This window comes from Malaclemys terrapin, chromosome 25 (genome assembly GCF_027887155.1).
Source record: "Malaclemys terrapin pileata isolate rMalTer1 chromosome 25, rMalTer1.hap1, whole genome shotgun sequence".
NCBI classification, from domain to species: domain Eukaryota; kingdom Metazoa; phylum Chordata; order Testudines; family Emydidae; genus Malaclemys; species Malaclemys terrapin.
The window spans coordinates 4317319-4345065 of record NC_071529.1 but is presented as its reverse complement, the minus strand read 5'-3'; the positions used below and the strand labels follow the sequence as shown (position 1 = coordinate 4345065).

The window sequence follows — 27747 nt, the reverse complement described above, 5'->3', positions numbered from 1 at the left end:
CCCATGGGGAAGGAGACCCTGGAAGAATTCCACCATGATTTCAACAGCTTCCACCCCACCATCAACCTCAGCCTGGACCAATCTACACGGGAGGTCCACTTCCTAGACACCACAGTACAAATAAGCGATGGCCACATTAACACCACCCTGTACTGAAAACCCACTGACCGCTACGCCTGCCTTCATGCCTCCAGCTTCCACCCGGACACACCACACAATCCATCGTCTACAGCCAAGTGCTGAGGTACAACTGCAGCTGCTCCAACCCCTCAGACAGAGACCAACACCTACAAGATCTTCACCAAGCATTCTCATACCCTCATTCAAATACCCTCACAAGGAAATAAAGAAACAAATCAACAGAGCCAGACGTGTACCCAGAAGCCTCCTGCTACAAGACAGGCCCAAAAAAGAAACCAGCAGAACTCCACTGGCCATCACCTACAGTCCTCAGCTTAAACCTCTCCAACGCATCATCAGTGATCTACAACCCATCCTGGACAATGATCCCTCACTTTCACAGACCTTGGGAGGCAGGCCAGTCCTCGCCCACAGACAACCCGCCAACCTTAAGCATATTCTCACCAGCAACCATGCACCGCACCATAACAACTCTAACTCAGGAACCAACCCATGCAACAAACTTCGATGCCAACTCTGCCCACATATCTACACCAGCAACACCATCACAGGACCTAACCAGATCAGCTACAACATCACCGGCTCATTCACCTGCACATCCACCAATGTTATATATGCCATCATATGCCAGCAATGCCCCTCTGCTATGTACATTGGCCAAACTGGACAGTCACTACGCAAGAGGATAAATGGACACAAGTCAGATATCAGGAATGGCAATATACAAAAACCTGTAGGAGAACACTTCAACCTCCCTGGCCACACAATAGCAGATGTAAAGGTTGCCATCTTACAGCAAAAAAACTTCAGGACCAGACTCCAAAGAGAAACTGCTGAGCTCCAGTTCATTTGGAAATTTGACACCATCAGATCAGGATTAAACAAAGACTGTGAATGGCTATCCAACTACAGAAGCAGTTTCTCCTCCCTTGGTGTTCACACCTCAACTGCTAGCAGAGCACCTCACCCTCCCTGATTGAACTAACCTCGTTATCTCCATACTGATTTATACCTGCCTCTGGAAATTTCCATTACTTGCATCTGATGAAGTGGGCATTCACCCACGAAAGCTTATGCTCCAATACTTCTGTTAGTCTTAAAGGTGCCACAGGACCCTCTGTTGCTTTTTACAGATCCAGACTAACATGGCTACCCCTCTGGTACTATTCTTAACTATTGTTTCGACTAATTTGCCTGGTACCGACGTTAGACTTACCAGTCTGTAATTGCCGGGATCACCTCTAGAGCCCTTTTTAAATATTGGCGTTACATTAGCTAATTTCCAGTCACTGGGTACAGAAGCCTATTTAAAGGATAGGTTACAAACCTTAGTTAATAGTTCCGCAACTTCACATTTGAGTTCTTTCAGAACTCTTGGGTGAATGCCATCTGGTCCCGGTGACTTGTTAATGTTAAATTTATCAATTAATTCCAAAACCTCCTCTAGTGACACTTCAATCTGTGACAGTTCTTCAGATTGTCACCTACAAAAGCCGGCTCAGGTTTGGGAATCTCCCTAACATCCTCAGCCGTGAAGACTGAAGCAAAGAATCCATTTAGTTTCTCCGCAATGACTTTATCATCTTTAAGCGCTCCTTTTGTATCTCGATCGTCCGGGGCCCCACTGGTTGTTTAGCAGGCTTCCTGCTTCTGATGTACTTAAAAAACATTTTGTTATTACCTTTGGAGTTTTTGGCTAGCCGTTCTTCAAACTCCTCTTTGGCTTTTCTTATTACATTCTTGCACTTAATCTGGCAGCGTTTATGCTCCTTTCTATTTGCCTCACTAGGATTTGACTTCCACTTTTTAAAGGAAGTCTTTTTATCTCTCACTGCTTCTTTTACATGGTTGTTAAGCCACGGTGGCTCTTTTTTAGTTCTTTTACTGTGTTTCTTAATTTGGGGTATACATCAAAGTTGGGCCTCTATTATGGTGTCTTTAAAAAGCGCCCATGCAGCTTGCAGGGATTTCACTTTAGTCACTGTACTTTTTAACTTCTGTTTAACTAACCCCCTCATTTTTGCATAGTTCCCCCTTTTGAAATTAAATGCCACAGTGTTGGGCTGTCGAGATGTTCTTCCCACCACAGGGATGTTGAATGCTATTGTATTATGGTCACTATTTCCAAGCGGTCCTGTTATAGTTACCTCTTGGACCAGCTCCTGCGCTCCACTCAGGGCTAAATCTAGAGTTGCCTCTCTCCTTGTGGGTTCCTGTACCAGCTGCTCCATGAAGCAGTCATTTAAAGTATCGAGAAATTTTATCTCTGCATTTCGTCCTGAAGTTAAATGTCCCCAGTCAATATGGGGATAATTGAAATCCCCCACTATTATTGAGTTCTTAATTTTGATAGCCTTTCTAATTTCCCTTAGCATTTCATCATCACTATCACTGTCCTGGTCAGGTGGTCTATAATAGATCCCTAATGTTATATTCTTATTTGAGCATGAAATTTCTATCCATAGAGATTCTATGGAACATGTGGATTCACTTAAGATTTTTACTTCATTTGAGTCTACATTTTCTTTCACATATAGTGCCACTCCCCTCCCCGCACGACTTGTTCTGTCCTTCCGATATATTTTGTACCCCAGAATGATTGTGTCCCATTGATTGCTCTCAGTCCACCACGTTTCTGTGATGCCTATTATATCAATATCCTCCTTTATCACAAGGCACTCTAGTTCACCCAGCTTATTATTTAGACTTCTAGCATTTGTGTACAAGCACTTTAAAAACTTGTCACTGTTTATTTGTCTGCCCTTTTCTGATGTGTCCGATTCTTCATGTGAATGTTTATCAGCTGATCTGGCCCTTACATTATCCTCCTCCATCCTCTGCTCCTGACTATAACCTGGAGATTCTCTATCATTAGACTCTCCCCTAAGAGAAGTCTCTGTCCGATCCACATGCTCCTCTGCAGAAGTTGGCTTTCCCCCATCTCCTAGTTTAAAAACTGCTCTACAACCTTTGTAATGTTTAGTGCCAGCAATCTGGTTCCACTTTGGTTTAGGTGGAGCCCATCTCTCCTGTATAGGCTCCCCCCATTCCAAAAGTTTTCCCAATTCCTAATGAATGTAAACCCCTCCTCTCTACACCATTGTCTCATCCACGCATTGAGACTCTGAAGCTCTGCCTGCGTACCTGGCCCTGCACGTGGAACTGGGAGCATTTCTGAGAATGCCACCATAGAGGTCCTGGATTTCAGTCTCTTCCCTAGCAGCCTAAATTTGGCCTCCAGGACATCTCTCCTACCCTTCCCTATGTCATTGGTACCTACATGTACCACGACCACCGGCTCCTCCCCAGCACTATACATAAGTCTGTCTAGATGCCTCGAGAGATCCGCAACCTTTGCACCAGGCAGGCAAGTCACCGTGCGGTTCTCCCAGTCATCACAAACCCAGCTATCTAGGTTTCTAATGATCTAATCTCCCATTACTAACACCTTTTCCTAGCAACTGGAGTTCCCTCCCCCGGAGAGGCAACCTCAGTGCGAGAGGCAACCCCAGCACCGTCTGGAAGGAGGGTCCCAACTATGGGAAGGTTTCCCTCTGCTCCCGTTGACTGCTCTGCTTCCCTGGGCCTTTCATCCTCCTCAACAGCGCAGGGGCTGTCTGACCGGAGGTGGGACAATTCTACAGTGTCCTGGAAAGCCTCATCAACATACCTCTCTGCCTCCCTTAGCTCCTCCAGTTCCGCCACCCTTGCCTCCAAAGTCCGTACGTGGTCTCTGAGGGCCAGGAGCTCCTTGCACCGAATGCACACATACACCACCTGCCCACGGGGCAGGTAATCATACATGCTGCACTCAGTGCAATAAACTGGATAGCCCCCACTCTGCTGCTGGGCTTCTGCCTGCATTGTCTCCTAGTTAATGAAAGGGTTGTTTAAGCAAAAGGTTTTGAATGTAGTTTGGTTTATAGGTTTTAAGGGGAATAAAGGGACCCCCGCTCCCCTCCCACTCCCCTTCCAAACTGCCTTGCGAAACTCCGTTAGCAGCCCCTGTTCGCAAAAGCTCCCTGGTCGCTTGTGCACTATGTTATAAAGCCCTGGCCTATGTGAATGCCCCGCCCACTGTTTAAGGCTCAGCCACTTACCAGAGGCTTCTAGCTTTCAGACTTTCCTTTAAAAACAACAAGGAGTCTGGTGGCACCTTGTTGTTTTTGTAGATACAGACTAACACGGCTACCGCCTGAGACTTTCCTTTGAAGCTCACAGCTTCCAACTGCCAGCCACAGCACACGGTCCTTCAACCAACCAACCAAACAGACTGACAAACACAAGCTCAGCACACAACAATTAACCCCCAAACACAAACAAACACACAGTACAGACAGTGACTAACCCCAAGGGTGCTGTATTGCTACAGGGATTGGTTCCTGGGTTAATGTTTCCGTGGTGTGGTGCGTAGTTGCTGGTGAGTATTTGTTTCAGGTTGGGGGGTTGTCTGTAAGCGAGGACTGGCCTGTCTCCCAAGGTCTGTGAGAGTGAGGGATCGTTTTCCGGGATAGGTTGTAGATCATTGATGATGCCCTGGAGAGGTTTTAGCTGGGGGCTGTACGTGATGGCCAGTGGTGTTCTGTTATTTTCCCTGTTGGGCCTGTCCTGTAGTAGGTGACTTCTGGGTACCTGTCTCACTCTGTCAATCTGTTTCCTCAATTCCCCAGGTGGGTACTGTAGTTTTAAGAATGCTTGATAAAAATCTTGTATGTGTTTGTATCTCTATGAGGGATTGGAGCAAATGCAGTTGTATCTTAGGGCTTGGCTGTAGACAATGGATTGTGTGATGTGTCCTGGATGGAAGCTGGAGGCATGTAGGCAGGGGTAAAAGTAACTTAAAGGACTTGCGGGTACTCCAGAGTCCTGAGGAGGGGCATGGCCTCCACCGGAAGAGGCGGGGCCTTTAAATCCCCAGGCCCTTTAAATCAGGATTTAAAGGGCCTGGGGCTAGGGCTGTGGTAGCAGCAGCTGGGAGCCCCAAGCCCTTTAAATCACCCCCTGAGCGCCCAGCTGCAGAGGTGACTGGGAGCCCTGGGGTGTGGGGGTGATTTAAAGGGGGTGATTTAAAGGGCCCGGGGCTCTAGCTGCTGCTACCGCAGCAGAGCTCCGGGCCCTTTAAATTGCCGATGGAGCCCCGGGGCTCCAGCAGCAGGGCCCGGGGCTCCGGCTGCCTCTGCCCTCCAGGGCCCTTTAAATCGTCTCCGGAGCCCTGCTGCTGGAGCCCTGGGATAGCGGCGGCAGGGCTCCGGGTGGCTATTTAAAGGGCCCGGGGTGGTAGAGGCAGCGGGAGCCCCAAACCCTTTCAATAGTCATCAGAGCCCTACCGCCGCTACCCCAGGGTTCCAGCAGGCTCCAGGAGGTATTTAAAGGGCCCGGGGCTCCCACTGCCTCTACCATCCCAGGCCCTTTAAATTGTCCCCGGAGCCCTGGGGTAGCGGCAGTGCGACTCCAGCGACAATTTAAAGGGCCTGGGGCGGTAGTGGCGGCAGGAGCCCTGGGCCCTCTAAATCGCCACCCGAGCCCTGCCGCCGCTACCCCAGGGCTCCAGCAGTGGGGCTCTGGTGGCAATTTAAAGGGCCCTGGGCTCCAGCCCCTTAAATTGCTGCCTCAGGAAGCTGGTCCACCTCAGTATGGCGCACCAGCTCTTGCCGGCAGGGGCGGCAGGTTTGTAGAAATTTTGGTGGTGCCCAGAACCTGTCCTTGCCCAAACTCTGCCCCCCCAAACTCCACCCCCCACCTGCCCAAGGCTCTGGGAAGGAGTTTGGGGATGGGAGGGGGTGCGGAGGGAGGGGGTGCAGGTGTGAGGGCTGTGGGGTGAGGCTGGGGGTGGATTTGGGGTGGATTTGGGGTGTGGCTGGAGATGAGGGGTTTGGGGTGTTGGAGAGGCTCAGGGCTAGGACAGAGGGTTGGGGTGCGGGGGGATGAGGGCTCTGGCTGGGGGTGTGGGCTCTGGGGTGGGGCAGGGCTGGAGATGAGTTTGGGGTGCAGGCAGGCTGCCCTGGGACTGGAGACAGAAAGGAGTACTCTTCCCCAGCCCTCTCCCTGCCAGCAGCAGTGAGCTCCGGGGTAGGGACCCCCTTCTTACCCCCGGCAGCACACTCACCCCCCCACTGTCACTGCACGTGCTCCTAGGGCCCCTTTCAGATCCGGGAATCCCCCTCGCCTCCCCTGTGGTGGGTGCCATGCCGGGGGGGCTGCTATCACATGTGCGCCTCCTCCCCTGCTGCTGCCCCTCACTGTAGCTTCACTGGGGATGGGGGATGGGGCTGCCCCTTACCCAGCATGGGGCAAGAGCAGTGACTGCGGGCAGGGGGGGCGGCTGTACTGGTGGAGGGTCCCACCTGAAAATGAAAGGGTCTGAGGGGGAAGGGCAGCCTGCCCTGGCAGTAGTGGGGTGGGGGGGGGCACTAGGACCCTGTGGCGGCAGTTAATGCAGGCAGGCAGCATGGAGCTGCAGGGGAGAGACACAGGGAAGCTCTGCTCCAGCCGGATCCAGGGAGGTGCATGGGGCCAGCAAAGGGGGGCCAGCACATACTCAGGAGAGGCGTGGGAGGGGCAGCAGGTGGGGCCAGGGGGGAGACCCGGCCCCGAACATTCGTGGAGCCGGGCCCCCGGACCCTCAATATTGCTGGAGCCAGGCGGAGGAGTCAGAGAGGGAGAGAATGCTCCATTTTCTTGCCGGTGCGCTAATGCACTTTTCTTACCGGTCCTCCGTACCGGCTTACTTTCACCTCTGCATGTAGGTAAGTATAGCGGTCAGTAGGTTTCCGGTATAGGGTGGTGTTTATGTGACCATCACTTATTTGCACTGTAGTGTCCAGGAAGTGGATCTCTTGTGTGGACTGGTCCAGGCTGAGGTTGATGGTGGGGTGGAAATTGTTGAAATCCAAGTGGAATTCTTCAAGGGCCTCCTTCCCATGGGCTCACATGATGAAGATGTCACTTAGGAAGGAGAAATCAAGTGAACAATTACAAAATGAGGAACACCTGGCCAGGTGATAGTGCCGCTGGAAAGGATCTGGGAGTAATAGCCCCCGGTCCGGTAGTGTCCGGCCCCTTCTCCTCTGGGCACCCACAGAATTACCAGGCCTGCTGCTCCCAAAGGACCAGTTCACCACAGCTTACTAGTTATATCTTAGATCCCAGCTCCCAAGGGAGGCATGCAGGGTGCAGGCACAACCAATGGACATTGGTGGCTAATGCATTCAGATCTCCGGTGCATGGGGCATACGCAGACCAGAAGTAGAGAACATATAGACACCTTTCAGAGTAGCAGCCGTGTTAGTCTGTATCCGCAAAAAGAAGAACAGGAGGACTTGTGGCACCTTAGAGACTAACAAATTTATTAGAGCATAAGCTTTCGTGGACTACAGCATCCGAAGAAGTGGGCTGTAGTCCACGAAAGCTTATGCTCTAATAAATTTGTTAGTCTCTAAGGTGCCACAAGTACTCCTAAAAAAACAACAAAGAGTCTGGTGGCACCTTAAAGACTAACAGATTTATTTGGGCATAAGCTTTCGTGAGTAAAAACCTCACTTCGCTTATGCCCAAATAAATCTGTTAGTCTTTAAGGTGCCACCAGACTCTTTGTTGTTTTTGTAGATACAGACTAACACGGCTACCCCCTGATACTTGACAAGTACTCCTGTTCTTCTTTTCATATAGACACCACATCTCAAAGAACTCTAGTTACTAACAGGTAAGTACCTTCCCATTGTATTATGTGCTGTGACATGCCTAAATTTACCCAAGGCAGATTATCATATTGTATTCTCGACAGGTGCCCAGCCTAGAAAAGGTGTGTGACACTTTGTTGAAGGACTATCATGGAGAAGATCTCAAGATGGCAATCTAGTGCCATCAATTTTGATTGTCTCTCAACTACCGGTGTTATGCTTATAAAAAGCACACAGGATCTTTTTCAGGGGAAAAGGAAATACGCTGCATTTATTGAAGATATACAATTAGCATATGCATTCAATCACACCACACACACACACTGTCCCGCCAGTCGATGTTATAGTTACCAGTCCAGAGTCCGGATCAACCTAGTGGCCAGCTAGGTTGATCACAGGTAGGGAGGAGCCGGCTTCTGTTGTTCACGACATGATGCTCCGGGGAAGTCTTGGCAGGACGAACCCAAAGTTTCATGGCAAGGCACCCTATTTATATGGTGATTTTTCTGCATTGGGACCAATGAGTTTTGCACCATCATGCTGTAATCAATTGTTGTTTGGTGAGTGTTTGTTTTCTTAAATTGTCCTTCTCATTCTTTATCACAGCTATCTTGTCCCCAGTGATATGTGCCTGTCTCATCTTTAGAGTAGTCAATCTGCCCATTTCAACAGGGGCGTGTTGCAGCCTCCTGGCGCCCTTGCGTCTGTCTCCGGTTCCTCCCTGTACATCTAGCTCAGCGATGGCCTTCACGCTTATCTCTTAACACACACATTCCTCATTCACTCGCAAAACAGAATTGATTTCACAGAACATTTTGAACAGGATAATCAAATTGAAATGCAAAAGAAAAACAATCACCGCATTCTTTTACTTATTTTAAAATGCTAAACCTACAACAAATTGGTGACCCGCAAAAGTCTGTCACTGCCTTGAAATCAGCACAGACACAGATTCTGGCTGATGTATCTCTACCAATAGCCCATTAGGCCATTCCTTTCTGCTATTCAAAAAGGGTGGCTGGCAAATCATACACCAATATATTTAATACACGCTACATTATTATTCTTTATCCTTCATTCAAAATTATATAAAATACAAACATAAAATCCTACTACTACACTGTCCCACCCCCGCAGAACAATGTTATTTCTACACAAGGGCCCACAGGTGGGGTGAACACGTCTGGGGGAGGGGGAAGGAGTTTTCCAGCTGAGCACATGGCAGAAGGGTCCAGAGAGGCTCTACTTAAGAAGGGGCGCTGCTATGTGCAGCCGTGCCGACCATCACCACATGCCAGAAGAACTGGCTGGAGACAGACAAGGCGGGAGGGATTCTGCCCAGTTGGAACTGTTGACAAACCCCAGAGTCAGAGGGAGGGTGAGATCAGACTAGAGAAGGGTGCTCATCAGGACATTTGTTCTCTGGCAAAGATCTGTAACTCTTGAGCCGTCTAAGTGACTGTGGTTTAGAAATTCCTTAGTTAACCCCGGGTTCCTTGCTTGCCTACCACATTATCCCTAAGGGGTTAATCTTAAAGCCCAGTGTGGCAACAGCCCAGATGGGACTCAGAGGGAATGTGTGTAAGCAAAACAACGGAGCTGGGAGATCTGAGGCCCTGGTTTCAGGGCCTGGGGGCGGCTGGACTGCAGAGTCCCACATCCCAAGGGAGGGCTCAGTCAAGGGGTCAGACAACCTGTCACTCCTCAGTGCTCACCCCAGCACCCCCAGCTATTCCAGTCTTGCCCCAACTTCTTCATGGATCTGCTAATGCCCCTCAGTCCTCACCCCAATACCCCATCCCAGCCCTGGGCTTTCCCAGTGCATCTCAGGGCTGGATTGCATTGTCCCTTTCTGCCCCCAGCCAGCTCTTTAGTACCTAGTGGGCAACACTCTCCCAGGAGTCTGCTCCCTGGAGCTGTGCGTCTCCCCATTTCTCTCCTGTCTCAGATGCTCCTGGAGACGGAAGATGGCTCTGTGCTGAAGAATGAGAAGCTGCAGCTCTTTGTTAGTTATGGAGATAAGAATAAGAACCAGACCTTCCTGACCGATGAGTCTGGCAGAGCCTCCTTCGAGCTGAACACCTCTGGCTGGACCGGGAGTGTCAATCTGAGGGTAAGTGACGGGCCTCCAAGCCCCAGTGGGGCCCCTGCACTCTGCCTCTGTTACTGTGTCTGTGATTGTTGATGTTTATTACGGTGGTGCCTAAGGAGCAGCCAGGATCGGGGCCCCAGGGTGCTGGGTGCTGCACACACTCAGCGTAGCAAACGGCCCTGCCCTAAGCACCTGCAGACTGAATAGCCAGGACAGACGGTTGGGGGGGGGGAGGCGCAGAACCCACCAGCAGAGCCATCAATGGGGTGACGCAAACGGCATCTTAGTGCCACCACTTGTCTTCTCATTAATATTTGGGATGGGGTTTAGTTAGGAAGGTCGCCCCCTTCGGGCAGCTCAGCCCAGGGGCTGCCCCATTGCTGCTGTCGGGCTGCCCCATTCGAACCACTGGGGTTTTCCATGTCACTCTTACGGACGCAGGGCGAGGGGCCATGGGGGTGAGCTCAGCCGGCAGCATCGGAGCCTGCCCTGCCCCGGCTGCATTCCTGTCCTGTGCTGGGTGCTCTGCTCCCCGGCGAGCCCCATCACTCTCTCTGTCCCACAGGGGCACTTCAAGCAGGTGGATCACAGCTCTTTGAATGGGAGAGACTATCCCAGTTACCGGGATGCCGATCTTCACCTGACGCCCTTCTACTCCAAGAGCCAGAGTTTCCTGAAGATCCGCTCGCTGGGAGGGGTGCTGCCCTGCGACCAGGCCCAGCAGCTCCAGGTGGATTACGTCATTGCTAGGGAGGCCCTGGGGAACGGGTCCAGGAGCCTGGATTTCATCTTCCTGGTGAGCCTGTCCTGAGAGACTAAAGCATATGCACGTGTGTGTGTGTGTGTGAGCAGGAGGTGCGGAGTCAGCGCTGTGTCCCCACAGCAGAGCAGTGGGGAATCGAACGTTTCCTTTGAATTACCAGGGCTGGGCTAGATCAGGACAGGGCTTTTCCCCTTTCCTCACTAGGGGCTCTGGTTCCAATCTGGCCCCAAAGTGGGGGCTGGCTGGCCGGGGGGTGGGGGCTGGGGAATGGGATACCTGCCTGAAAGTTCTTCCTTGCACCCCCACCTCTGCTGGCTCAGTCCATGGGGAGGAGAGGCCTCACCCTGCCCTGACTCCAGACTGCGTGGCCACCCCCATGTCAGGGTGTTTGTCAGCCCCCTGTACAGCATCAGCTTGTGACCAAGTGCGCCTGTGGCAGCCCTCACTGGAAATGCCAAGGTCAGGGCAGGCTGCAAAAAGAAGAGCAGATTCTCCCAAAACTGGTGGTTCACACTGAAGTTAGACTCACCAACCAGTCGCAAACTGCTCCTGATCCCCCCCACCCCCATGCTGGTTATCTAGAAGCTAAAAAAGAAATCACACAGCCCCCTCTACTGCATTCCAGTTCTCTGGCTCCCAATCAGCACCTAGGTCCAGTACAGTGAGAAGTCATTTAAAATCTCTGCTCACTATACAAAATGTTCTTCTGACTCCAAACAGTCAGCCACATCACCAGGCCAATATTAGTTTGGATTTTACCCAGAATACCACGCTGCCAGCCAGTCCTTTAGTGTCTGAAACGAAAGGTTTATTATAAGGAAAAAAGAAAGAACGAGAAGAGAGTTGTTAAATGGTAAAACAATCACATACAAACAGAGACTTCAAAGTCCATATATCAGGTTCTGAGCAGTATTGGTGAGTTTGCTGGCTTGAAAATCCTTCTGGAACAAATCCACAGCTTGAATGGGTCATACAGTCCTTTGTTCAGAGCTTCGTTTGTAGAAAAGTTACTCCAGAGGTAAGAAGCAGGAATGGAGACAACATGGAGACGATGCAGCTGCCCTTTATGGTCCTTTCTCATGTGGTTTACTTTGTCCCAAACACAAGCTGCACAGCACATGGCATGGAAGAATCAGCTTTAGAGTTCTCTGTCCACCAGCCTGCCCCATATGCCTTGCTGGTTTATAAGCTGTATCTCCTTTCAATGGGCTCACTGTCGGGCTGATGACCCGTGATTAGGGTTACCATTTTTTAAAATAACAAAAAGAGGACACTCCAAGAGGCCCCACCCCAAGTCTGCCTTATTCCCCGCCCCGCCCCAACTCCGCCCCCTCCCTGAACGCTCCTCCCCCTGCTCCTCCTCCTCCCCTGCTTCCCGCGAATCAAATGTTCGCGGGAAGCCTGAAACAGAGGCAGGCAGCAGGTAAGCTGGGGCGGGGGGGCGCGAGGAGGTGCTAGCCCCAGTTCCAGCCGAGCACGCCAGCCCCGGCCCGCCCCGGCCCTGGCGGTTGCAGGTCAGCTCGGGCCCCGGGGCACCAGCCCTGGCTGAGCAGCTCCAGCCCCGGCGGCTCCGACCCGGCTCGGCTCCGGCCCTGGGCCGCCAGCCCCAGTTCCAGCCGAGCGTGCAAGGCCTGGCCCGCCCCAGCCCCGGCGGTTCCAACTCGGCTCGGGCCCCGGGGCACCGACCCGGCCGAGCAGCTCTGGCCCCGGTGGCTCCGGCCTGGCTCGGCTCGGGCCCTGGGGCGCCGGCCCCGGTTCCGGCGGAGCGCACCGGCCCCGGCACGCCCCGGCCCCGGCAGCTCCAGCTTGGATCAGGCCCCGGGGCACCGGCCGAGCGGCTCCAGCCCCGGCGACTCCAGCTTGGATCGGGCCCCGGGGCACCAGCCCCAGCACCGGCCCCGGCTGAGCGGCACCGGCCGGCAGCCGAGCATCGGCGGCCCCAGCGGCTCCGGCTCCGGCCCCAGCGCGGATCCAAGCCCCACGACCCCTCCCTATTTTCCCAGACATGTCCAGCTTTTTGGAATTTCCCCCCTGTCACGGAGTATTGGGGAACTCAGGGCCCTGCACCCCCGGCTTCCTGCGATTCACTGCGACTCTCAGCCAGCCAGTAAAGCAGAAGGTTTATTTGGATGACAGGAATACAGTCCAAGACAGGTCTTGCAGGCACAGACAACAGGGACCCCCTCAGTTAGGTCCATCTTGGGGTCCCAAGGCATCCCAGCCCAGCCCCCCTTGGGAGGTCAGAGCCATCTCTGCCTCCCAGCCATCTCTCCAGCCTGCTTCCCCCACACCCCTTCAGCGACCCCTCCCACAGCCTTTGTTCAGTTTCCCGGGCTAAGGAGTCACCTGGCCTTCAACCCCTTCCTGGGTTCTCATGTTACACACTCAGGTATGCGCCCTCGGGCCGTCTCCCATCCTCCAATGCAGACTATCCCAGCCACACTCCCCTGTCAGCATTCACAGACCACAGTGAGAACAGGTCCAGTTCGTCACATCTCCCCCCTTCGAGACCGAACTGAGCAGGGTCACTTTAGCCAGTGACCCGGGGAAGTTCGAACCTACCCCCGTTCCCATGGATGCCCCCGCATCCCTCCCATTCCTTGGTGAGAATTACACCAGGCCCCTTCAGTTTCACGCCCCCCCTTAGGTCGGGGGTGCTTGATGGCACTCGCAGTTCGCATGTGGGAAGGTTTAGGCGGCCTGTGCCCTTTCCCCACCCCCATACCTCTGGGGCTCCAACTGGGCTGTGGTCTTCTCCCAGCGCTCCAGTCTGGAGGTCTGTGCTTTGGGCTCTCTTGGTTCAGAGCCGCCCTTTTAACCTTGGCCACCCTCCGGAAAGGATCCTCTATGCTGGGCAAGGGTCCTAAAGCTGTTTTCCCCTTGTCCCAGGCCTTCCTCCCCCTCTGACAGGGGTCACAGGATCGGCAGTACTGTCGGACAGTAACAAAGACCCCAGGCCAGTAAAAGCTCCGTAGCAACCTCTGCTGGGTACGCCAGGTTCCCTGGTGCCCTGAGAGGGGAATGTCATGGGCCCGGCACAGCAGCTGGCGGCGATACTTCTGGGGTATCACCAGCTGCCTCCTGATCCCCCCTGACTCCATTTTCCCTGGGGGAGCCCATTCTCGGTACAGGAACCCCTTCTCCCACAGGAACCTTTTCCGGCCACCTCGTCCCATGGTCTGTACCGCATTGAGGTCGGCCAGGTCCCTTATCTTCCGCAAGGAGGGATCTCTCTGCAACTCGGCCTGGAACTCAGCAGCTGGGACAGGGATGGCCACCTGCTCTTTCTCGCCCGCTGGGTCTGAAGCTGCAGCCTCCCTGAGCCGTGTCCCTGGGCGTTCCCTCCCCACCAGGTTAGGGTCCTGCGCCTCAGGCAAGGCACCCCCCCAAGGCCAGGGCGCAGTGCCCCTCGCCGGCTCTGACTGCGGGTCACAACCAGTGCCCTTTGGGGGTTGCTTGGCCAGTTCTCCAGCTCCCCCCCCATCAATACCTCAGTGGGCAAATACGGGTGTACCCCCACATCCTTGGGGCCCTCCTTGGCCCCCCACTTCAGGTGTACCCTTGCCACGGGCACTTTGACTGGTGTTCCGCCCACCCCCGTCAGGGTCAGGTAGGTGTTGGGCACCACCTGATCTGGGGCCACCACCTCGGGCCAGGCCAGCGTCACCTCTGCGCCCGTATCCCAGTATCCACTGACCTTCCTCCCATCCACCTCCAGGGGAACAAGGTACTCTCTCCGGAGGGACAGCCCTGCGCCTACCGTATAAACCAAAAACCCTGAATCTGGAGCATCCAGCCCCCTAGAGGAGCTGGCCTGGAGCTCTCCTCCCTCCTTAGCAGGTGGTACTCTGCCAGCCCCCCTTCCCTGGGAATGCTGCCTTTCGCCGGGCTGGGTCTCTACCCAGTCAACCCTCTGTGGGTTCGGTCTGCTCAGTCTGTCCCTGAGCCTAGGGCACTGGGCCCGTATGTGGCCCTTTTGGCCACAGTGGTAGCAGCCCATGTCCCATGGGTCCCCTTGAGTGGGTCGGATGGTCCTGATGCCGGATGCTCCCCTTTGATGGGTTTTTTCTGTATTTTCCCACGGGGAGGTCCCATGGTGACTCTCTCTCTGCGTTGTGGTGGGACTGTTCCTTTGGGACTCCTCCCTTTTATCTCCTGACCGGCTCTTTACAAACTCATCGGCCAGCCGGCCTGCCTGTCGCGGGTTCTCTGGCTTTCTGTCCACCAACCACAGCCTCAGGTCGGATGGGCACCGCTCATACAGTTGCTCCAGTACCAGCAGTTTGACCAGGTCCTCCTTCGTCTGGGCCCCATCAGCCCACTTGCTGGCGTATCCTTCCATGCGGACGGCTAGTTGCAGATATGAGATCTCAGGGGTTTTATCCTGACTCCGGAACCTTTCCCGGTACATCTCAGGAGTCAGCCCAAACTCACGTAGCAGGGCCTTTTTGAATAGTTCGTAGTCCCCTTTCTCTGCCTCTTCCAGTTGGCGGTACAATGCCACGGCTTTGGGGTCCAGTAAGGGGGTAAGGACCCAGAGTCTGTCCGCGGGATCAACCCGGTGCAGCTCGCAGGCCGTCTCAAAGGCCTCCAGGAAGTCATCCATGTCCTCCCCCTCCTTGCGTGGGGCCAGAATGCACTTATCAAAGCTCCATGCAGTCCTGGGTCCCCCCTCACTCACCGCAGCCGGGGGTTCGCTGCCCTTCAATCTCGCCAGTTCCAGTTCATGCTGACGCTGTCTCTCATTCTCCTGTCTCTGTCTCTCTTCATGCTGACGCTGTTTCTCATTCTCCTGTCTCTGTCTCTCTTTCTCCTCCCGTTCATGCTGTCTCTGTTGTTCACGATCCTCCAGCTCTCTCAGTTTTAGCTCTTTCTCCCAATCCAGCCAATTCCGCTCCACGGATGCCGAACGTCGCCGGGAGGATCCCCTGCTGGCCGGGGGGGTCACGGCGCCTTCGGTATTTGCTGGGCTCCTCCCCACCCTTCCCCTAGGCATAGGAAGGAGGGGTCTCGGGAAGCCCTCAGCAGCCGGCTGACCACTCCCAGCTGGGACAGACACTGGGGCCTGCGCTGCATTTGCCAGGCTGCTTCCCTGAGACACAGGGATCAGTTCATTCGCGCGATCTTCCGCCTCCAGCCGGGCAATGAGCTGTTCTTTGGTGAGCCTCCCAATGCACAGCCCCCTCTGCTTGCACAGCTCCACCAGGTCGCTCTTAAGCCGCTTGGCATACATCTTCCTGCTGGCCACTCACCGGCCTGTGTGCTCACAGCTCCCCACAGTTCCCAGGGGGCCCCCTAGTGTGCCAGCCCTTCTCGAGGTCACCACCTCTCTGCCAGGGTCGAGCTGCAGACTCCTCCGCCCCTGGGACCACTCGCTGCGATCCCCCCAGGGGACCCTGTTACTGCAAAAGTCCTCGCTGGTCACACACTCCCAGGGGTAACAACCGTCTCTCTCTCTCACTCTTCAGCAGGCCTGGTCCCCGTCAATCCCCCTTTGTTTTACTGCTCCCCAGTCACTTACTGCAGGAAGCGCCGTCCACGGGGTGCAGTAGATCCCGCCGCTGCCACCAGTGGTCACGGAGTATTGGGGAACTCAGGGCCCTGCACCCCCGGCTTCCTGCGATTCACTGCGACTCTCAGCCAGCCAGTAAAGCAGAAGGTTTATTTGGATGACAGGAATACAGTCCAAGACAGGTCTTGCAGGTACAGACAACAGGGACCCCCTCAGTTAGGTCCATCTTGGGGTCCCAAGGCATCCCAGCCCAGCCCCCCTTGGGAGGTCAGAGCCATCTCTGCCTCCCAGCCATCTCTCCAGCCTGCTTCCCCCACACCCCTTCAGCGACCCCTCCCACAGCCTTTGTTCAGTTTCCCGGGCTAAGGAGTCACCTGGCCTTCAACCCCTTCCTGGGTTCTCATGTTACACACTCAGGTATGCGCCCTCGGGCCGTCTCCCATCCTCCAATGCAGACTATCCCAGCCACACTCCCCTGTCAGCATTCACAGACCACAGTGAGAACAGGTCCAGTTCGTCACAAGATGAAGGCCTTGGACTGTATTCCTGTCATCCAAATAAACCTTCTGCTTTACTGGCTGGCTGAGAGTCGCAGTGAATCGCAGGAAGCCGGGGGTGCAGGGCCCTGAGTTCCCCAATACTCCGTGACACCCCCGGACGGGGATTTGACGACCAAAAGACCGGACATATCCGGAAAAATCCGGACTTATGGTAACCCTACCTGTGATGGGCCATCAAACAGGCTCAGCAGTGCTGATGCCAATCTGTCTGGGGGTGTCACCCAGAACCACAGCCTGAGTTTGAAATACAGATGTACCACACAGACCTAGGACACAATACAAAGGTGATACAAACATATAAACAAGATCCTCATACTTGGCAAATCGCACCATTTCCACAGACACCTTCCATGGCATATCTGGTCAGATTCCCTGCGATTTTATAATGTTGGTATCAACAATACCATAAAGTGTCTCCCAGATTCCACACAGGGTCACACAGCTCAGTGACCCCCGTCTCCTCCTCCGCAGGTCGTGGCCAAGGGAGCCATCGCCAGGATCCTCCACAAGGGGCTGGACCTCAGGGAGGGGGCTGGTAAGTGGCGGGGGAGGGGTCTGTGCAGAGGGGGGGCACCCAGGGGGCTACTGGGGTTTGAGCCCCAAAGCAGGGGCCGGGCTGGGAGAGGAGGCTCTGCTGGCTGGGACTGACTTCCCCTGGGTGTTTCCCACTGTCCCTAGGGCTGAATGGCTCCTTCTCTGTGGAGCTGCCCATCGGTGCTGAGCTGGCGCCTGCTGCCAAGGTGCTGGGTTACACAGTGCTGCCCAATGGAGAGCTGGCTGCCGACAGCGCCCGGCTGCAAATGGCAAAGTGCCTCCCGAACAAGGTGAGCATGGGGCTCAGGGAGGAGGAGCCTCTGGGGTGGGGGAATCGCTCGCTGCCCCATAACAGGAGCCCTGAGCAGGGGCATCGCTGGGTGCCCTCGGCCCCTCCCTTCCCCGGCCTTACAGCAGCGCCAGGGTCGTTGTGGTAGTGCCAGCTCTGGTGAATTGATCACTAGCCATTTTGCCCCTGCTGCAGGCATTCCATCGGTGACAGGAAGAGCTCCGGCCCCCACACAATGGAGGAGCAAGTGCCTGCCATCCCCCCCCCCTCCCATTCCGCTCTCCCTGGCCACAGCAAGTATCTGCTCCCCCAAACCCTTCCTGCCTCCCCCAGCCCACCCTGCTTCCCCCAAGGGCTCAGCCTCTCACTCCGGGCCAGCAGGTACCTGCTGCCTGTCCCTGAGTTCCCGGGCAATACTCTGGAACTGCTCCCTATGAAGCCAGGCAGGACTTTGGTGAAGTCTCCTCTCTGTGAGCAGACTGTCTCCAGGGCAAGAAGCTCACATGGCTTCACCTTCCTGGGTCTGACCTTGGAGTATTCAGCATATGCCCCTCTGTGTGCTTCCCACAGTGAGTCCGCCCAGGCGGGGTCCTGGGGAAGCCAGAGGGTCCTGCCCCCCACTTCACAGTCAGACGTGACTCTCAGCCAGCCAGTAAAACAGAGGTTTATTAGATGACAGGAACACGGTCTAAAACAGAGCTTGTAGGTACAGAGAACAGGACCCCTCAGCCAGGTCCATTTTGGGGGACAGTGAGCCAGTCAGCCACGTCTGCACTCACTCCACGTCCCCAGCCAGCTCCAAACTGACTCCCCCTCCAGCCCCTCCTTCTCTGAACTTTGTCCCTTTCCTGGGCCAGGAGGTCACCTGATTCCTTTGTTCTTCAACACCTTTAGCTATCACCTTGCAGGGAGGAAGGGCCCCGGCCATTAGTTGTCAGGAGACAGAGTGTCGGCCATTTATGTACACCGGCCCTCCGCTCTGCAACAATTACACCCCCTTATCCCACCACCTAGAGACTTAAGAGATGCATAGGGGAAACTGTGGCACCCCTACAGTATTCAGAGGAAACATTAAGAACAGTCCCACTTCGTCACACTGCCTGCCTGCACTCTCCTGCCCCACCCCTCACCCTCCCTGTGCCCAGCTCCCCAGAGCTCCTGCTTCTGTCCCTCCCATCCCACTGACCAGGACCCGGCCCCTCCCCATCCCATGCTGGGCTCCCCGGCAGGTACCTGCTGCCCTGAGCCCTCCCCAGTCTCCGCAGCCACTTGCTCCCCCAACCCCCCAGAACTTCTGCCACCTCAACCCTACCCACTGCCCATCCTCCAACCCGCGCCTGCCCCTTTTCACCCTGGGAGATTCCTGGGGCGGGGGGCAGGATATGATGGTCTGATCCCCCTTCCCCTCTGGAGGCCTGCGGGGGTGGCCAGCTGGCCATATTTCTTTACAGGGTTTCTAAGGGGGCTGCTGCCCCTCCAGTCGACTGGGGCACCAGTGTCATGAGGGGAGGGGCCCCTCTCCTCCTCTGGGCCGGCAGCCGGCTCTCACTCTTAGCCAGTAGAAATTCCCCCCCATGAAGGCTGGGGCTCCCCTCTCCGGGCAGCCGGCAGGGGGACATCCCTGTCATTGAGAAAAAGCTTTTGCCAGGGACCAGCCGTCAGCCCCCTCCCCACTGCACATAGAGGTCAGTTGGGGGGAAGGCCCCTCCCCTCTGGGAGTAGGGAGGTAAAGATACAGAATTCCTCCTCTACCTCTCCCCTCCATCTTGTGGGGTCTGGCTGAGTCCTTCTGCCCCCCCCCCACTTCACCTCACTGCCCTGGTGGTAAGTGTGACCCTTCTGCGCCCCCCCCCTCCCCCCGCCCCAGCCCGGGAAGGCAATGCATTGTTACCTGGGGGCATTTCAATGCCCCCCTCAGCAATGGCAGCTGCCCCCCAGGCAACTGGCATCTGCTTGATATTGGCCTCATCGCTCAGCCTTCAGCCGACACCCCTGGGCAGTGCTGTGCATGTCCAGACACACTGTGGGGTGGGGCAGGGGGAGCAGAGAAGCCAGAGGACAGACTGCAGCCCAGGGCTTCATCCTCGTCAAGAATCTCAGGACTTTTTGGGGGTCTAACTCATGAGTTTTATCTGGTGGGGCTGGCAATCCTGTCGTATCCCTACCCCCCTGCACCTCCTATCCCCCCCCCCCCCCCCCGGGTGTCTATGAATAACTGCAGCTCCCTGAGCTGTCCCACGGGGGCGCTGAATGAGCCTGGGCTGCCTCAACCCCCCACCCCCAGCTCCGACTCCCAAAGCCCCAGCCCTTCAGCCAGCGGGGCCTGGGGCCAGAGTGACACTCGGTGCCTGGTCCACCCCGGCCTGTCTCCTCCTGCCCCTGGGGGGTCTCTCTCCCCCTCCCCTGTGACGCCCTGTGCCTCACCAGGTGAAGCTGGCCTTCTCGCAGGACCGGGCCCTGCCGGGCTCAGATCTCCAGCTGCGGGTGCAGGCTGCCCCCGGGTCCCTGTGCGCCGTCCGCGCTGTGGATCAGAGTGTGCTGCTCATGAAGCCCGAGGCCGAGCTCAGTGTCGACACGGTGAGTCCAGAGCCGCTCGCCCGGCCCCTCCTGCGACGAGTCCTCCCCCCTTGCAAGGAGGGGCAATGCACAGCCGCTGGGGGACACTCCTCGAGGCCACCTCTCCCCAGTCTGGGGGCTGCTCCCATGGCACTTGTCACCCCCTAACTCGGGGGGTCCCCGCTTGCCTTGCCTGTTCTTCCTTCAGCCCTTGCAGTGCCCCCCTCCCGGCACCTCCTCACCATGGCTCCGGCTGGGAACATGGAGCTTGGAGGTGAGATAATGGCCGGGGTAACCGGAGCTCGCTCTTCAGGGCAGAGCTGGTCCCCAGGGACGGGAGCAGGAGAATCCCCTGCCCGCCATGTACAGCAGGGGACATATGGCCAGGTGCATTGTGGGAGTTGTCCCTGCCCGGGTGACGGAATCGCACTCGGCCCGTCACTGGCGCCTGCCGTCCAGGAGCTCACGGGCTCTGCACACGGCGAGTGGAGCCTCCCAAACCCCTTTGGGCAGCAGGAGATGGGTCTCGATGGGCCAGGGGCTGAGTTATGTGTCCCTGTGAGACATGGTCCCAGGGCCAGCCCCCGATGCGACCCCTCTCTGATCCGGACAGAGTGGGGGAGGGGCGCTAAGAGCCATTCGCTGCCCCACAGAGAGAGGGGGGAACCTGCTCCTCCCAGGTTCTCCCAGGATGTTGGGAGCCGCGGGTCCCTGTCCTAGGACTGGGGCGGGAGCTGCAGGGACAGACGCCCATGTGGGGGATGGGGATGGGCAGGATGGGGGGAGGTTTCCAGGCTAGAGATGAGGCTGGGGTGAGAGCGGAGGTTTGTGGGGTGATGTGTTAGTGGGAGGAGGGGCAGGAGCTGGCTCTGGGGTAGCTCGTGTCTTGGTTTCATGGCTGATGTCTGTGTTTGTCTTTAGGTCTATAAACTGCTCCCCTATATTCCCCAAGGAGACTATCCCGATGCAGTGCGAGAGCGTGAGTCATGTTATCATGGGGACCCTGGTAGCTCCGGTGCGGTTCCATTTCTTAACTGCCGCGTTGGCAGGTGGAGGTGTCGCAGAGGGACTAGCATCTGGACTCCCCGACTGCCTAATGCCTACAGCCTGTTTAAGGTAGGGTTGGGCCTGGCCAGGCCTCACAGTCCTCTAGTCTGAAAGGACTAAACTGGCTCCGATGTGCCCAGAGCTGCTGGTAACCAGGGGCAACATCCCACCAAATGGTCCGGCTTGTTCCAATGAATCCCCAGGGATGCTCCTAGCAAACTCAGGCCTGGGATACACCTCCCCAGCCACCTTCAGACACGGCCCAGGCCCTGAGACAGATCCCCGGCGTATCCAGGGAGCAGGAACGCCCCATCCCACCTCGCTCCTGGGCACAGGGATATTACATGTGGGGCTGGCAGCACCACCTCCAATTACAATTCTCTGGCACTTCCCGTTAGAAGTTTTCAGTTCTTGTAACTTTGTCAGATTGAAACGATTGGGGCCGAAATTTCCCCAGCCAGGGGTCAGCCTCAGGCTGAACTTTCTGAGCTCAGCAGTTGCTCAGAAGGAGAGGTGGGGAAAATACTCGGTTTTCCCATGATAAAATGAAGCTGTTTAATTGAGATGCTCCCTGCCTCTGAGCAGAGCCTTGACCCTAGACCGGGAGGTCGCCCTTGGGTCAGGGAGGTGCCCTTTGTCTTTCCCATGACATGCAGCCCCCATTCGGCTGAATGGGAAGCCCCTGGGAATGGCAGGACCCACATGCCCAGCAGAGGCTTGGAGTTTGGCAGCATTATTCTGTGAGGAATCCCTCTGCACTGCGCCTGCTCCATCCCCTCCTACGTGCCGACTGACCTGCGCGCACCTTCGCCACAGAGCGACTGAGCCTGCTCCAGCCCAGGCCACAGGGGCAGAGCAGGATTTTCCTGAAATGGCTCCTCCCGGCCAGCAGGACCTGCAGTGGCACTGGGTGTGGGAACGGAGCTCCCGGAGATGGTGCCTCTGGTGCTCCCAATGCTCCCCTGCCCGTCCCAGGCAGCCTGGAGGAGGAAAAAGCCACCTGAGTGAAATGTGCAGGGGGGCAAGGAGGGGGTGGGGGATGGCTGCAGAGGGGGCAAGGAGAGAGTTGGGGGGATGGATGTGGAGGGGGTAAGGAGGGGGTGGGGGATGGATGCAGATGGGGCAAGGAGGAGTTGTGGGGATGGGTGCAGAGGGGGCAAGGAGTTGTGGGGATGGGTGCGGAGGGGGAAAGGAGGGGGTGGAGGGATGGGTGCGGAGGGTGATGTCATCTTGCCCCACCAGAGGGAGGGATGGACGACGTCCTCCCAAAGCCCTCAGGGGCTGGGAGTCAGGAGACCGGGGCTCTGTCCCAGCTGGGGGCTGCTCTGAGTGTTGGCAGCCTCCCCAGGGCGTGGGAGCTCAGTCAGACGGCCATAGTGGAATGGGCCGGGACCCGCCCTCTGTCACGGAGTATTGGGGAACTCTGGGCCCTGCATCCCCGGCTTCCTGCGATTCACCATGACTCTCAGCCAGCCAGTAAAGCAGAAGGTTTATTTGGATGACAGGAATACAGTCCAAGATAGGTCTTGCAGGCACAGACAACAGGGCCCCCCTCAGTTAGGTCCATCTGGGGGTCCCAGGCATCCCAGCCCCCCTTGGGAGGTCAGAGCCATCTCTGCCTCCCAGCTCCCAAGACTCTGCCTTCAGCGACCCCTCCCCCAGCCTTTGTTCAGTTTCCCGGGCTAAGGAGTCACCTGGCCTTCAACCCCTTCCTGGGTTCTCATGTTACACGCTCAGGTATGCGCCCTCGGGCAGACTCCCATTCTGCAATGCAGACTATCCCAGCCACACTCCCCTGTCAGCATTCACAGACCACAGTAAGAACAGTCCCAGTTCCTCACATCTCCCCCCTTCAAGACCGAACTGAGCAGGGTCACCTTAGCCAGTGACCCGGGGAAGTTCGAACCTACCCCCGTTCCCATGGATGCCCCCGCATCCCTCTCATTCCTTGGTGAGAATTACACCAGGCCCCTCCAGTTTCATGCCCCCCCTTAGGTCGGGGGTGCTTGATGGCACTCGCAGTTCGCATGTGGGAAGGTTTATGCGGCCCGTGCCCTTTCCCCACCCCCATACCTCTGGGGTTCCAACTGGGCTGTGGTCTCCCAGCGCTCCAGTCTGGAGGTCTGTGCTTTGGGCTCTCTTGGTTTAGAGCCGCCCTTTTAACCTTGGCCACCCTCCGGAAAGGATCCTTTATGCTGGGCAAGGGTCCTAAAGCTGTTTTCCCCTTGTCCCAGGCCTTCTTCCCCCTCTGACAGGGGTCACAGGATCGGCAGTACTGTCGGACAGTAACAAAGACCCCAGGCCAGTAAAAGCTCCGTAGCAGCCTCTGCTGGGTACGCCAGGTTCCCTGGTGCCCTGAGAGGGGAATGTCATGGGCCCAGCACAGCAGCTGGCGGCGATACTTCTGGGGTACCACCAGCTGCCTCCTGATCCCCCCTGACTCCATTTTCCTTAGGGGAGCCCATTCTCGGTACAGGAACCCCTTCTCCCACAGGAACCTTTTCCGGCCACCTCGTCCCATGGTCTGTACCGCATTGAGGTCGGCCAGGTCCCTTATCTTCCGCAAGGAGGGATCTCTCTGCAACTCGGCCTGGAACTCAGCAGCTGGGACAGGGATGGCCACCTGCTCTTTCTCGCCCGCTGGGTCTGAAGCTGCAGCCTCCCTGAGCCGTGTCACTGGGCGTTCCCTCCCCACCAGGTTAGGGTCCTGCGCCTCAGGCAAGGCACCCCCCCCCAAGGCCAGGGCGCAGTGCCCCTCGCCGGCTCTGACTGCGGGTCACAACCAGTGCCCTTTGGGGGTTGCTTGGCCAGTTCTCCAGGTCCCCCCCCATCAATATCTCAGTGGGCAAATACGAGTGTACCCCCACATCCTTGGGGCCCTCCTTGGCCCCCCACTTCAGGTGTACCCTTGCCACGGGCACTTTGACTGGTGTTCCGCCCACCCCCGTCAGGGTCAGGTAGGTGTTGGGCACCACCTGATCTGGGGCCACCACCTCGGGCCGGGCCAGCGTCACCTCTGCGCCCGTATCCCAGTATCCATTGACCTTCCTCCCATCCACCTCCAGGGGAACAAGGTACTCTCTCCGGAGGGACAGCCCCGCGCCTACCGTATAAACCAAAAACCCTGAGTCTGGAGCATCCAGCCCCCTAGAGGAGCTGGCCTGGAGCTCTCCTCCCTCCTTAGCAGGTGGTACTCTGCCAGCCCCCCTTCCCTGGGAATGCTGCCTCTCGCCCGGCTGGGTCTCTACCCAGTCAACCCTCTGTGGGTTCGGTCTGCTCAGTCTGTCCCTGAGCCTGGGGCACTGGGCCCGTATGTGGCCCTTTTGGCCACAGTGGTAGCAGCCCATGTCCCATGGGTCCCCTTGAGTGGGTCGGATGGTCCTGATGCCGGATGCTCCCCTCTGATGGGTTTTTTCTGTATTTTCCCACGGGGAGGTCCCATGGTGACTCTCTCTCTGCGTTGTGGTGGGACTGTTCCTTTGGGACTCCTCCCTTTTATCTCCTGACCGGCTCTTTACAAACTCATCGGCCTGCCGGCCTGCATATCGCGGGTTCTCTGGCTTTCTGTCCACCAACCACAGCCTCAGGTCGGATGGGCACCGCTCATACAGTTGCTCCAGTACCAGCAGTTTGACCAGGTCCTCCTTCGTCTGGGCCCCATCAGCCCACTTGCTGGCGTATCCTTCCATGCGGACGGCTAGTTGCAGATATGAGATCTCAGGGGTTTTATCCTGACTCCGGAACCTTTCCCGGTACATCTCAGGAGTCAGCCCAAACTCACGTAGCAGGGCCTTTTTGAATAGTTCGTAGTCCCCTTTCTCTGCCTCTTCCAGTTGGCGGTACAATGCCACGGCTTTGGGGTCCAGTAAGGGGGTAAGGACCCGGAGTCTGTCCGCGAGATCAACCCGGTTCAGCTCGCAGGCCATCTCAAAGGCCTCCAGGAAGTCATCCATGTCCTCCCCCTCCTTGCGTGGGGCCAGGATGCACTTATCAAAGCTCCGTGCAGTCCTGGGTCCCCCCTCACTTACCGCAGCCGGGGGTTCGCTGCCCTTCAATCTCGCCAGTTCCAGTTCATGCTGACGCTGTCTCTCATTCTCCTCCCGTTCATGCTGACGCTGTCTCTCTTCACGCTGATGCTGTCTCTCTTCATGCTGTCTCTGTTGTTTACGATCCTCCAGCTCTCTCAGTTTCAGCTCTTTCTCCCATTCCAGCCAATTCCGCTCCACGGATGCCGAACGTCGCCGGGAGGATCCCCTGCTGGCCGGGGGGGTCACGGCGCCCTCGGTATTTGCTGGGCTCCTCCCCACCCTTCCCCTAGGCATAGGAAGGAGGGGTCTCGGGAAGCCCTCAGCAGCCTGCTGACCACTCCCAGCTGGGACAGACACTGGTGCCTGTGCTGCATTTGCCAGGCTGCTTCCCTGAGACACAGGGATCAGTTCATTCGCGCGATCTTCCGCCTCCAGCCGGGCAATGAACTGTTCTTTGGTGAGCCTCCCACTGCGCAGCCCCCTCTGCTTGCACAGCTCCACCAGGTCGCTCTTAAGCCGCTTGGCATACATCTTTCTGCTGGCCACTCACCGGCCTGTGTGCTCACAGCTCCCCACAGTTCCCAGGGGGCCCCCTAGTGTGCCAGCCCTTCTCGAGGTCACCACCTCTCTGCCAGGGTCGAGCTGCAGACTCCTCCACCCCTGGGATCACTCGCTGCGATCCCCCCGGGGGACCCTGTTACTGCAAAAGTCCTTCTCGCTGGTCACACACTCCCAGGGGTAATAACCGTCTCTCTCTCACTCTTCAGCACGCCTGGTTCCCGTCAATCCCCCTTCGTTTTACTGCTCCCCAGTCACTTACTGCAGGAAGCGCCGTCCACGGGGTGCAGTAGATCCCGCCGCTGCCACCAGTTGTCACGGAGTATTGGGGAACTCTGGGCCCTGCATCCCCGGCTTCCTGCGATTCACCATGACTCTCAGCCAGCCAGTAAAGCAGAAGGTTTATTTGGATGACAGGAATACAGTCCAAGATAGGTCTTGCAGGCACAGACAACAGGGCCCCCCTCAGTTAGGTCCATCTGGGGGTCCCAGGCATCCCAGCCCCCCTTGGGAGGTCAGAGCAATCTCTGCCTCCCAGCTCCCAAAACTCTGCCTTCAGCGACCCCTCCCCCAGCCTTTGTTCAGTTTCCCGGGCCAAGGTATCACCTGGCCTTCAACCCCTTCCTGGGTTCTCATGTTACACGCTCAGGTATGCGCCCTCGGGCAGACTCCCATTCTGCAATGCAGACTATCCCAGCCACACTCCCCTGTCAGCATTCACAGACCACAGTAAGAACAGTCCCAGTTCGTCACACCCTCCCACTGCCAGCAGCCCCGTACAGTGAGCGTGCTGCCCATGGCACCCAGCACCGCGCGCACCGCGGCATCTAGGTGCTGCCCAGTGGTCAAGTCACTCCCCAGAACTGTCCCCCAGGCGGGCGGGGGCGTTGGGTTCTGGGCACCAGGGGACCAGACAGATGCTGCTGCGGGGGGAGCTCGGGGAGCGCGGCCGGCCCCATGGGCGGGTGCTGCACATTGCAGGGGGCGGCAGCTCTGCTCGAGCGGAGGTTGAGTGTCGCTGGCTGTTTAAAGAGGAGTGTCTGAGTGCTCTGACATCCACAGCCTGGCCTGAGATGTGCTGTGCCTCATGGCAGTGCAGGGTGGGGCTAGTGGGCCACCTGGGAGGTCATTTGAGTGGGGGGGGGCAAGATACAGCCCCCCTCATAAAATGGGTTTACACGACCACCGGGTTCTCATCATGCTCTTTGCCCTGATGGGGAGGGGAGGGGGACTGAACTGAGGCCCCAGAGAATGGGAGGCGCGTGTGCAGCCAGGCTGGGGCTCTGTGGAGCCAGCGGGTTTGCAAGCAGTCTGGTGTCACAGTGACCGAGGGGCGCCAGGGGACGGGCTGTGGCCCGTGGATCGCCGGGGTGCCCACGGGCTGTGAGGTCAGGCCCCACCCAGGGCAGGTTTGGGAGGCTGCGGGTTGCACCCCCCATAGCCTCCGCTCTGCAGCGGCTCCGTTGGGCAGTTTTGCCTGAGACCGAAATCTGGGGTTGAGGGCGACGTTTTCAAGGGCTGTAAGAGCCACGTGCAGACGCTGCTGTTCCTGCAGGGGGTTGCCAAGGGAATGAGCATCGAGCAGAGGGAAGGGCAAAGCCACCAGCACCCGGTTAGGAGAATCCAAGCAGGCTGCTCAGGGCTGGACTGAGGCAGACTGGACCCTTTCAGGTTTATGTGCCCCTCTCCTCCTGTGGCAGGCACAGCTCTGTGTGATGGGATCCCCGGCTACACCCTAGAACTGGGATACTGCTGTGCCCCCTTCACTCTCCAGCCTGGGCTGTCTCTCACAGTGCTTTGCTAGTAACAAGCATCAAACCCCTCCAGGCACTGTGATCACTCAGCACAACAGCATGTGGAGCCCCCCCCGCCCCCCTCCCAGCTAGATTGCATGAATGCTCCCAGAGCCGCATACAAATCACACAGAGAAAGGCACCAGCCAATCTCCCAAGCCCCCCGCCTTGCACCCCGGAACTGTACCATCTTGC

The 27747-nt window shown here is 56.9% G+C and overlaps 1 protein-coding gene across 2 annotated transcripts in view; it reads left to right on the top strand.

Moving 5' to 3' along the window:
- The window catches only part of LOC128829246 (alpha-2-macroglobulin-like protein 1), a 71351-nt gene that overhangs the window by 18001 nt on the left and 25603 nt on the right, over positions 1 to 27747 (top strand). For both annotated transcript variants that reach the window (XM_054014561.1, XM_054014562.1), the window contains exons 11-16: positions 9769 to 9933; positions 10478 to 10708; positions 17219 to 17282; positions 17426 to 17571; positions 19998 to 20147; positions 21048 to 21242. In XM_054014561.1, coding sequence (XP_053870536.1) covers positions 9769 to 9933; positions 10478 to 10708; positions 17219 to 17282; positions 17426 to 17571; positions 19998 to 20147; positions 21048 to 21242 — 951 coding nt within the window. The remainder of the gene's footprint in view (positions 1 to 9768; positions 9934 to 10477; positions 10709 to 17218; positions 17283 to 17425; positions 17572 to 19997; positions 20148 to 21047; positions 21243 to 27747) is intronic.